Source organism: Urocampus carinirostris, chromosome 18, assembly GCF_059441175.1.
Source record: "Urocampus carinirostris isolate Australia breed hairy pipefish chromosome 18, RoL_Ucar_1.0, whole genome shotgun sequence".
NCBI lineage: Eukaryota > Metazoa > Chordata > Actinopteri > Syngnathiformes > Syngnathidae > Urocampus > Urocampus carinirostris.
This window is the reverse complement of record NC_142366.1, coordinates 13,440,829-13,453,229: the sequence shown is the minus strand read 5'-3', so window position 1 is coordinate 13,453,229 and position 12,401 is coordinate 13,440,829. Positions and strand designations below refer to the sequence as shown.

The following is a 12,401-nucleotide window of genomic DNA, read 5'->3' as shown; positions in this document are numbered from 1 at the left end:
CTGGCACCAAACAAGTGGGACCAGGTGAGGGCAATGGGCAATTGTGACAGAAATGTGCAGTTCGAAGTGCAGCGCCCAAATGAATGGTTCGGTGTCGAAGTACGCATTTTAGCGAACTGCACCAAAAGGATAATGAACGAAATTGCAACCAAAAGAAAATTGTATTCTGCAGATTACAAGCTGCAAATTGTGAAATATTTGGCCAAAAAAAACAATAATTGTAAAGCTCGTAATCTAGTGTCAAGAAGTGTAAATGACAACTGACGCAAGCGACGTGGAGGTGGAAAGAGGAAGCGGCGCATCTTCTACTGTGACACAGAGGATGAAAATGTATTTGGATTCAGTGATTTGGAGTAAAAGTGATAGATTGGTAAGCATGCTATTCATGATAGGCATTTGAACAATGTAACTTCGACACCAAAGTGTGTTACTCAAGTAAAAGTACTGTTACTTTCAAAAAATATGACTCAAGTAGAAGTAAAAAGCAGTCGGCTAAATAATTACTTAAGTAAAAGTAGGTGGATGCTGTGCAGATGATTAGAAGAAGGAAAAAAACACGAGAGAGGCCCGGCCTAGCCCGACTTAATAATTGACATTTTCTGCCCGAACCGGCCCTAATAGCTTACCTCTAAGGGAACTAGCATGGTACCTCTTCATACATGCTTAAATCATTCCAGGCTCAATTGCCCGTATAATGAGCACATTTTCCTAATATGGAATATATAAAAACTAATCGGTCTGTTCCCGTTCTCCCAAAAGCAGGCTAGTAAACACTGGCTATAAAACACATCCATCTAGCAACTGAACACGAAGAAATACAGCAATAAGATGAATAAAATATTAACTAAATAAAGGGCAAGTTTATAATGAGCATCGGGTGCAAGGAGGAATCACGGAGATTGCATACCTCTCAACTTACATGCTTTCCCCATATTCTAGATGTTTGGTCCTGTGCCCATTTTCTCTCTAATCCGGATCGTCTCAGTCAGGTCACTGGTAATTGACGACATCATAGATAGCTGATATTGTTGCAGTATTCTACATAGTGTGTCTTGTTGTGAGTAGAGAAGTGATGTGTTGTTTATTTTTGTAAGTTTTTATTGCTTAATAATGGGAATTGCTATGAAAATTATGAGGAACAATTGGCTGAAGTTGACAGGTATGAGATCGACTGTTGTTGATGCGTAAGCACTTACTGTACACTTAATATTAAAGTTACTGTAACTTCAAATAATTGTACACACAAAGTTTTAACAGCATATTTTTTTATCTTTCAGTACAGAGATTTTCATTTGATACTGATTAGGGCAAAGGACACCCAGTTTGATGTACATTTTTAAAATAATAACGTATCACTATGTTGTTACTATGTCATTACCAGGCTAACTATTCAAATAGGGTTAAATTGACTCGGTCAACCACTATAACATTTAACGAGAGAATCACAATTGACCTAATACTACTGAGCTATTTTCAGAATAGGTCTGTCCTTAGGGGGCAAAACGTTAGAGACCCCCGCTTTAGTAATTTGCATGTGCAAAATAGAGCTAATGCTGGTGGTGAGCTGTTGTTAGCAGATAGTGGTCTCTAGTGATAGCCTCTGGGACTGCACGGACCTGGATTTTCCCTTGTATGCGGAGCAAATATTTGTTGCAAATTAAACTTGTATACCAACATTTCAGTGTTTAGGGGCGCTCGTATAAAGAAGTACCACTGTATGGCACCCCATGGAAACTTCCTGCTTCTTAAACTTCTTCTGTCCTCATCAGCCGAGGAACGAGTTGGCCTGCCGAAGGAGCAGGGTCGCCTCTACCTTAACAAGGTCTTCCACATGAGCGCCAGTCGGATGTTCGATCTTCTCTTTACGGAATCGGCCTTCATTCGACGTTTCATGAGCGTGCGCAAGATCACTGGTGAGCGTTCCTCCGGCAATATTCGAAAGCAGCAGTGTGGCCTGATGAGTTTAAACATTAGTAGACACTGAAAGAGAAAATACATCTATGGATTTGGAACTTGCAAGGACAGGGAGAGAAGCCTATAGATGAGGAATTCCAACCCGTTCTAGAGGCCCTCCCCTGATCCAATTTTTTTTTCATTACATATCCTAGGTTGCAAAAGCAGTTCTGCCCTAAAAAGTGTGGAATTTAAAGAACAGCAATATGATTGGCTGATATCAACAATGATGTACCAGTCAAAACGGTGTGCAATAATAGTCAAATTAAGGAACTGGCATTTTATTAAATCTAATTTCCAGGCATCCAATATTAAAACAAAATAAAAGCATCGGGTCTTTCGCCTTGTTTAACCTGTGTCTTTTCTAGATCCAAGTTTTGCGGCGTGGCAAAAAGACCCTAACGGGGACATGAGGAGGAGCTTGAACTACACCATAACTATCAGTAACCCTCTGATTGGTAAATTCTCCACGGCAACGGAGAAACAGGTGCGAGTACACTTGGTTGGTTGACTTCTGACCAGTTCTGTGCGGTGAGGTTTGTGTCTGAGGCACTGTCAGATTTACCAAAAAATCTACCTACATCTTATTCAGCATTTGATTGGCAGAGCAAAAAAGCAACAGACAAATGGCAACATAGAAAAAAAACTTTTATCGTCTCACCTCAACAAATGAAGTCTATGTCCTGCTCCCTTTGAATATGCATGAATGGATAGTGAAGAGAGAGAAAGCTTTGTCTTTCCTCCGCGTGCTCATCAACATCCGGGTTCCGCAAGACTTTGATAAGTGAAACGAACTGGAGCAGAGCAGTTCTTTTGAGGTCCTTATTTCAATGTAGCAAATTGTAAATGGTCTGCATTTATATAGCGCTTTTGAAGTCCATGAAGACCTCCCAAAGCGCTTTACAATGTGCTTCACACACACACTCACACACCAATAGGGAGTCAGCCATGCAAGCCGCCTACCTGCTTATTGGGGGCATTAGAGATTCAGTGTCTTGCCCAAGGACAAATAAAATTGAATTAACTGAATATATTTTGAATCTGTGCATACAGAACAAAGCTGTTTGTGTGTTTCACAAGGGTGTCGACAACATGGCTTACCATAGTTTATATAGCAGAGAAGAACAAAAGGACAAGTCTCAGGTCAAGGACAAGTCTCAAGGCATACCTTGAAAGCACACTACCTATCATATACAAAAAACTAAATACTTTGTTCAAATATATGGATAATCATAGGGTGCATTAATTACAACTAAATGTTTAAAATAATAATGTGATGATTAAAATAATCAAAAGAAAAGTACTGGAAAACTTGTATAATTATGACTATATGTATATACCGTGACATATTTCAATACCTGCACTGTAGTGCAGTGGCTCAGCAACATTTTTGAGCCATAATAGCAAAATATTTAGATAATTTAACACAACCATTTTTTCTGCATTTTTTATTTCACTGTGTGACGTTAGATGGTTTGATAATATTTATGAAATACTAATAATGCCACAGCCTTTTAAATCCTTCAGCGTAATGGAGACTGATTGGACATGCAACAGTCATGTCAGCTATACCATGAATCTACTGTTTACTATGAAATCATGGAACCGTAAGTGACATGGGAAACCCGAAAGTAGTAATATTTTGCTATATTTCCTTTAACTTATAGCCAATGTGTAACATTTGACCACCATATGGCGCTGTGTTGTCTGGTATGTGTGAGGGCCAGTGATATACGCCACAGCGTGGCTGCATCCTACGAGACAAACATGGCGCTGACTTAAGTGAGGAAAAAAAACACAATTTCTCGACCTATGTTTTTTTAATTAGAAATTAACATTGGTATGATAGGTCATGTATTTTTGCGTAGTATTCCAATCCGTTTTTTTTTTTAACTAATTCTTTTTTATACCCCTAGGAGGCACTAAATATTACATGCTGCCCCTTTAAAGCTAAAAAATACAAAATATGTATATAAAACACTTCTCAATAAACTTATATCCTTTTTAGCCCTGTGCTATATTTTGAACACAGTCAATTATTTATTGAAGAAAAACGATTGCCATATGGTCAACACACCAACAATGGGTAATCCTACATAATGTAAAAAAAAAAATACTTCTACGGCTTGACTTGCTGTTGCTTGCTAATACTATCACGAATTATATCGTTTGGAGCTGAGGTGTGCGCAATATCATAAGCTATGGTCTCACTATTGCCCTGCCTAGGGGAAAGAAACCTGCATGCCTCACTCTGCATCTGCAGACAACTCTTTGAAGTAATACGTTATGCTTCTTTTTAATAATCGACAGGTAATCATCAAGAAAAAAACATTCATTGTATGAGAAAAAAAATACCGGATGTCTTGACCTGCTCTTTGCTTGCTAATACAGACGCTCCCCTACTTAAGACCATTCGACTTAGGAAAAACGGTAGATATGAATTTTTTTTTCAGGATGTTGAAAGATATCCGGACATTGCTGTAAGTTAGAGTTTGTATTGTGTGCACCTGTTTCCGAGTACAGGACATAACTGTAGTGCTTCTTTCTGCTGCTGTCGTGTAGTGGCGCTGTGAGAGGTCACTTCCTCTTTCTAATTTGCGTGTAAACATTCTATACTGTATCTCCAGCGCGCTAAGAACGTTGACATTTTTATTGTTTAATATCTCGTGCATCCATTCAATGTGGTTGGTGTCAAGAAGAGGCGAGTCGTTTTATTTAAAATAAAAGTGGAGTAAGAAAGCTTAATGTGGTTAAGAAAATGGTTCGATTGCTTTTTTTCGGCCACTTTTTACCACCGAGGAGGAAGTCTCTAAACTGTTGAAGCTCATCTTCCAAAAGTATGTTAAACTTAACTTTTTGTATCTTTATAGAGCATATTTTTTTTATAAAATGTTTATTTTTTTAGTACAAAACAATACAGGCTACTTATACAAGCCTTAAACATACTTATATAAACCTTAAACATACAAAATATAGCACTGAAGCAACTTACGAACAAATTCAACTTCCGAACGATTGTCTCGTTTGTATCTAGGGCAGTGTCTGTACCATCACTGGTAAGGCGCCCGCTTTGAGACTGGGAGGTCGGTGGTTCGCGCCCCGGCCGAGTCATTCCTAAGACTTAAAAGTGGTCGGCGGCGCCCTCTGTTGGCTGCGGCTGCATCGGCTCGCTACAACGGGTCAGGTGCAATCGACATTTTGTTCTGTGTACATTGTTACACAGAATGACAATACAAGGAAATTATTATTATTATTATTAATATTGTTTGGGACTGAGGTGTGCTCCAAATCAAAATCTCACTATCGCCCTCTGCCATTAAGTAAGAGAATTGCGTGCCTCACTATGCACCCACTTAGAACACGTTACATACAACTGTATTTATGATATGTCAAAATTAAGCAAATTTGAAATAGAAGTTAAAAAAATTGTAAAGGTAAATAAAAAAACGTTTAACACTGAAAAAATATTCAATTTGTTTTTGATTTTATATTTCAACGTGCCTCAACTGCCTACCCTTGACTGCAGGTCACTTTTTCTGTCTCGTTCACCATCACGAAGGCTATAGACGTCTTTGGCATGACCCCATTCATTGCTATTGACAACTAAAGAAGTCAATGGAAGTGAATGATTTAGGGTGTAACCAAAAATATTTCTGCTAACTTCGCAGACGCTGTACAAAGAGTCTCGGGAAGGTCAGTATTACCTGGTAGACTCTGAAGTGTACACGCATGATGTACCCTACCACGACTACTTCTACACGCAGAATCGTTACTCCATTAAAAGTCTCGCCAAGCGCAAGTGCCGACTCAAGTAAAACTTGTTAAGATTGAGCGTTTGGCAGGTGTTAATGCATCTTAAATTCACCATTATCTTTTGCGTATTCTGTTGTCCTGCTAGGGTGTACACAGATGTGAAGTACAAGAAGCAGCCGTGGGGCTTGGTTAAGTCTTTCATCACCAAGAACTCCTGGAGCGGCATTGAAGATTATTTCAGACAACTTGGTGAGTACATTTTGAATTATTTCAATTTTTGGTTTAATGTGGAGGTAACAAAGTCACACATAGAAATTCAATGTTTTCTTTTAACTTAAATTTAATTCTGATTGCACAAAACTTTATTTTATATATGAATGTATTTTTATATAGATTAGGTTTTAACATTTTGGCTTATTTTCATGTATACTTTATTTGTTTTAATTGCTCAATTTATATTTCTCAATTGTCTTACAGGGAAATTAAATTTATTATTTCTACTTAATATCTGTTGCACAAATCTCTTTTTAAAATAAATAAATAAAAGATTCAGCATGTATCAAAGGTGTCCTATTACATTCCTTGAAGGTCTCCTATATGAAATAGATGCACGATTATAGGGCTACTTTTTTTTTACATTTGTTTCTTGTAATTTATCAACCATATCAAACTTAGTCAAACAATCCCATATTTTTACAGTCTTAGTTTGCATTAAATATATTTTCCAGCAGTATTTTCCAACCCTAAAGGTTTTTTATTTCACTCACTTTTGGGACCCTGAAATTCACCAGAAATGTCAATCCCTGCATTGAACAGTCCTCGACTCTCTTCCATTTACCGAACCAGATAAGGAGCAATACGTCACTGATCAACCATTTTAAAAGCTATTCATTGGGAATAATGTATATTGTATGCTTTAGTTCATAATTTTTCACTTTACTCGGAGCAGATAGTTTTTTTTGTTTATAAACTTTAAAACAAATGAGTGTCATTTCTCCGGAGCAGGGTGTCCATTTATGTCCCTTTACGGGCCGATAAAAAATGGACTGCCTAATTGAATTATAAGCACTCAGTTGGTATACTAAAACTATTAGGCTACAGGTGCATCAAAGAACAACTAACGGAATGAGGAACCGCTTCTTCCCAAGAGCCATTACCACCCTAAACTTTGATCTAAAACGTTTATGAGCAAAATGCATATATGCAACTTCATTCACTGTGGATGCTCCTACTTGCACAACTCCTCGGGAAATCACACATATATGTTAATATAGTGTTTTTTTTTGTTTACAATTCTGTTTTTGTCTTACTTGCACTAAAATAAGAAGCCCTCCAATCTCGTACTTCTGTATATTGACAATGTGAAGGCCATTCATTTTATTTAATTTGCGTCAAAAAGGATCAGAATTAAAAATTCGGACAATTTTTTCCTTGCTTAATTTTAACTTCTTTGCATTCGTATCCAGAGGCAGAACTCCTGGAAGAGGAGGCAGAGATAAATAAAGGCACTGCGGAGCCCGGCGGAAGGCGGGCCAGGCGCCGGACGCTCAGCCGGACCATGTCGGAACACATGAAGCCCAAAAAACATTTGGGCCAATCACCTGATGAACACAGGGACAGTAATATGGGTATGATATCGTGACCGCATTGTTGTTGTAATTGGTGAAATCAACTTCTTACATAAAAAAGAAACAATCTTGTTTGAATAATGAGTTTATTTATTTTTACTATCATATATATGTGCATGTGTTTAGGTTAAGAAATCTGTATTCACATTCATTTTACATGACACAAGGCTCACCTTGAGGGCGCTCACATAATTATCTGACATTTTGCTGCTGTGGGTACCTAAAAAAAAATGATGCGGTTTGGTGACTTTCAGTCTCCGTAGTTTGTATTCTGCCTTGAAGCACTAGTTTTTGGTTGAACTGCACGATACAGCAACATCAAGTGGTCAAACATATCACACACTGTACCTTTAAGAAAATATTGAACTTTTCTTTTGTCTAGAAATACTCAAAAAAATTACAGACCTTAATCGGTAAAGTACAATCATCCATGTTTCTTGTTCAACCTGCCATATTGATCGAGGACACAAAATGCACGTATGCCATCAATAAGATTGAACACATTTCCAGCCGTGCCTTCTCCAAAGTAATTACCTTGCAGTCATGTCGTTCTGAGTCTTTTTTTAGTTTTCTGTCTTCCAGGACTGGCGGAGATGAGCAGCCCATACCGATGGAACATCACAGCAATCGTAGCTGCAATGAGCGTGATGTAAGACACACTCAACCCTGATTGCAATCCTTCCTGCATTACGTTCCCCATTTTTTTTCTTTTTGTAATTACCACGGCAAATCCAGACGCGCTCGTAGAAACACCCCCAACAAAGTAGCGATTCTCCAAAATCAAAGATTGGGTTTGTTGTCCCTTTTTAATTTTACTTTTATGCCTCACACGAATAGATCAACAGCTTTAACTTCATCTACATCAGCGATTTACAAACAGTGCAGGAAACTGCCCGATTTTACATTTGGAAAATAGCTTGTCTAATGTTCAGTATCTTAGCTTTCTTCCAGTGATAAGACAAATAATTGTAAGATTCCTCTATATCAATAAGTGGCATCAGTTTACTATTTTTTTAACATACTAACTATCTGCTGTTGAGTCAGTGCAGGGAACTATATTTAAAGCAATACTGTGCATTATTAAGAGTTTCGTTGTAATTTGTTAAAAAAAAGACAACCATACTGTCAAGACCAGAACGGAAACGGGACCCAATTACGTACGTTTCTCACAAGTTTTATTGAAGGAAAAGAAAGGGTTGCTCCCACGATCTGGCGATTGCTGGACGCGGTAAGCAGGCCACTCTGAACGCGGAAGTGGATCTTCCGTGGCGAGCAATGGCGGTGTCGGGAACGGAAAACTGGTCCGTAGCCGGGACAGGAGAGCAAAAACGGTTGGAAACAAGTCGTAAGCCAAGAAAGGAGAGTAGACGTGCTCGGGGACAAAACAGGTCGAAAGCCGGGACGGGAGAGTAGACGTGATCAGGATCAAAAGCGGGTTGAAGCTTGGGGACAGACAGGAGCAAAAAAGGGTTGAAGTCAGGCTTGAAAAAAAGGTTTGCCTAGTGTAAACTAAGGTTCACAGACGGACTGACAACAGGGGACAGATCGGAGTGGGTTTAAATAGGGACAGGGAGCCAATCGGAGTCCGAGGCAGTTGGCGATGAAGGAGCAGGCACAGGTGAGTCAAATCAGCAATCATGACGCTGCCCTACTTATGAACGAGATAGGTTCCAAACCATCGTTGGTAAGTTAAATTTGTTCGTAAGTTGCTTCAGTGCTATATTTTGTTTGTTTAGGGTTTATCTAAGTATGTTTAAGGCTTGTATACGTAACTAATATGATTTTGTACAAAAAAATAAACATTTCATAAAGTAATATGCTCTATAAAGATAAATAAAGTTGAGTTTAACTTACTTTTGGAAGATGCACTTTAAGAGGTCCTCTACCGTGGTAAAAAGCGTTCCGACCATTTTCTCAACTACATCAAGCTTTCTTACTCCACTTTCATTTCAAAAGAAATGGCCCGCATCTTTTTTACACCAACGATATTGAATTGATACACGAGATATTACACAATAAAAACGTCAAAGTTCTTGGCACGCTAGAGATACAGTACACGTTGTAATGTATGTTTACACACGAACTACGAAGTAGAAGCCTGATTTCTTCTTCAGGGTGAATGCCGGGTGACCTTACAGCGCTACCACACGCCGGTAGTGGTGGAACGAAAGCACTACAGTAATGCAATGGATGTTGCAATACCAAACAATACTCAAATATTGTCAACATGAAATCTAGGTCATTCATATGCTATAGAATAGAAGTGTGTTTAAAGCCTAGATTTAAACAGTTCCACTGAGGTTGCCGATCGAATCGCAGGGGGAAGAGCATTCCAAAGCACTGGAAAAAAACACAATTTATTGAATTGATATAATCTGCGTATATTGTAATGTAAGGAAAAATCCTTAAAAACACAGAAGTGAAAAAGAGGTCAACTCGATGCTAAGGAACCTTTGTTTTCCTTCTTCGGGACGGTAATAGTTCAAAAACGATTGAGAAACCTTTTACCTTTGGTTTGATAGGTTTTTTCAGTTTGAAACGGACTCATAACTTTCCCCCATCCATGCTACCAAGTCACTGAGTTGTTTTCATTTCAGTCTGGTGATCCTAACGTTGCTGAATATGAGTTTGTTCGTCAAATTATGGGCCATGGAGGATGTGGCGCACCGTCTGTACTTGATGACCAAGCACCGCCTGAGGGAGAAGACCGAGGCCAGGTTCGTTTCAATCCGTTCGCTGTTAGTTTTTTTACATGTTATGACGTTGGCGTGTCGTAAACAGCATGGTGCACGAGTACGCTTCCAGGCAAAGTCTGCCTTTCAAGAGCAGAGAAGAGGCCCAGCTGCTCAAAACTGTACTGCAGGACTCCATTAACCTTTTAGAGCAGGTAGCCACATTACAGTGTTTCCAATATTATATAAAGTCTCTGGCGGATGCCAGGGTCTGATTGGTCCTGGCGGGACATTACCTTATCTAAAGATCTCATTTTAAAAAGACGTCATGCTGTTCTTGCTTGCACCCTTTTTTTGTCCTCTCACTCACTTTTGGTTAATTGGTTGATTGGTTAATAAGCTTGTTAACCTCTTGTTGCTGCGCTCATTTGTTGGCTGAGTAGACAGGAAAAGGGTGTGGGGTAGCAGCACACTGAGCACAGGAATGTGTCAGAGATAAAAATGAGTCTTAAAGAGGAAAATAATCGTATTTTTTTACTCTTTTTATTGGTTCCAAAGCAGAGTGTTCCTAAATGATAACATTTTTTTTGTGTTGTTTCAGCCTGCATTGGTTATAAATTGAATTTTAAATAATTATTCTTGTATATAATGTTTTTATAGCACTGAAGAGTTAATATTTGTATTTTTTATTTTGTTGTGCAATAGGTTTTTAAGGGATTCTGTGTTGCTTGACTTTAAGGTTGCTTAGTATAAAAAAGTCTAAATTAGTTAAAGGTTCACTGTTGTGTGAAAAAAAGCCTATTGTAATATAGTAGTTTAATACATTGTATCATTTAATTTCATGCGTAATGTTACATTATTATTAGTTTTATATCAGTTAAAGCATAAAAAAAATCTGAAGAGTCGTTTTGGGGTTTGAAATAAACGACTCTCTGTAGTGAGCCGGTTCTCTAAAATGAGCTGGAATTCCCATCACTAAAAAGTTGCGTGCTGTGATGAACATCCTGTCAACTCATACGCTTTCCCCATATTTTTGGATTATTTCAAATTGTGTAAGCTTGTAACAATTTTTGTGTGTGAATTTTTTTTATTAAAGAACCTCGGGTGTTTTTTGTTCTACATAGTCTTGGTGTGAATAGATGGCTGTCACGTTGTGTCTGTCAGTGTTATTATAAAAAGGGAATTGCAATCACTAATAAGGTGAGCATTTGGTTGAGATTGATGTGTGCAATAACATCCTGTAAACCTTTAAAGAAGAACCGGCACCCTGTCATAGGAGCAATCACAAAAGCAGTGGGACTGATATTCAAAACTATAATTTACCAAATCACTCTCATAGATCTAACTTTTTTATTTTTCTCAGATAGATGTGTTTGAATTTAAAATGTAGATTGTCCACCCACAGGGGTTTCGCAAAATTCGGAAACACATCTACATGTATAACAGTGATCGTTTTTGCATGATGAAAACCTAACTTTTCTGCTCCTCACAGCTCCGGCGCTCCCTGATCCTGCTGCAGCAGAACTTTGCATTGGCCAATCAAACTGATGTTTCTCACTGACACACAGGAGGTGTTAGCTTATGTATTAGAGCTTTTTTATTATTTTTTTCTTGCTACCAAATGACCTCTTGAAATGCACATTTTGTGTGAGTCGCACACAAAATGAATTGTAAATATTGAATTTTACGTTTTGTTTTAGTGTCATAGTTAAATTGCTTAGTTACGTTTGTTTTTTTGTTTTTTTTTACAAGTTTGCACATTTTTAATTTTTTGCACAAGAGCCAAGAGTCTGGCATGTGTTTTTATGAATTTCTTAATAAATGGGATTATTTGAGTTTGATGTATCGTTTAGCTGCACAATTATTTTACTGCACGCCACCAATGCATGTTTATTGACCACAGTTTTGAATACATTTTATATTTCATGGCTACATAGGGGAGTCACTCATGTATTTTCACCAATTTGGTGCATTTCCTTGCCCTGGTAAATAAATTGATTTTTGTTATTGAAATGGTGACAATGATTCCAAACCTAGAAAGTTTCTTTACAAAAATTGGAAAAATATATTTCGGTACATATTGTAAGCGAAGGAGATTGGGGGGATCAAACTAAGATTGAATTGACTTGACCATTTGTACAAAAATGCTTATTTAATAGATAGATAGATAGATACTTTGTTCATCCCCGAAGGGAAATTCACATTTCCAGCAGCATCCCTGAGCTGAGAACAATCGAAAATAACACAGGAGCTGCTGGAGTGGCTGCTGGAGTGGCTGCCATTCGTGACGGCGCCGGAAGAAAAGATTCAATTTGAATCATGTACAATGGGAATTATGTGTAACAAGCATAACGGCCCAGTGTTGCCAGGCTTGGCGCTGCCAGGCATTCTACTT

At 38.2% G+C, this 12,401-nt stretch overlaps 1 protein-coding gene across 5 annotated transcripts in view; it reads left to right on the top strand.

Annotated features, from left to right (window-relative positions):
• gramd1c (GRAM domain containing 1c) overlaps positions 1-12,019 on the top strand; it is a 31,847-nt gene extending 19,828 nt beyond the window's left edge. For 4 of the 5 annotated variants that reach the window (XM_088321878.1, XM_088321876.1, XM_088321877.1 and 1 more), the window contains exons 10-18: positions 1,770-1,913; positions 2,322-2,440; positions 5,622-5,764; positions 5,852-5,955; positions 7,173-7,334; positions 7,917-7,983; positions 9,932-10,051; positions 10,116-10,221; positions 11,499-12,019. In XM_088321878.1, coding sequence (XP_088178004.1) covers positions 1,770-1,913; positions 2,322-2,440; positions 5,622-5,764; positions 5,852-5,955; positions 7,173-7,334; positions 7,917-7,983; positions 9,932-10,051; positions 10,116-10,221; positions 11,499-11,567 — 1,034 coding nt within the window. In that variant the 3' untranslated portion in view covers positions 11,568-12,019. The remainder of the gene's footprint in view (positions 1-1,769; positions 1,914-2,321; positions 2,441-5,621; positions 5,765-5,851; positions 5,956-7,172; positions 7,335-7,916; positions 7,984-9,931; positions 10,052-10,115; positions 10,222-11,498) is intronic. The other variant, XM_088321880.1, reaches the window with a different exon arrangement.
• The last annotated feature ends 382 nt before the right edge of the window (positions 12,020-12,401 follow it).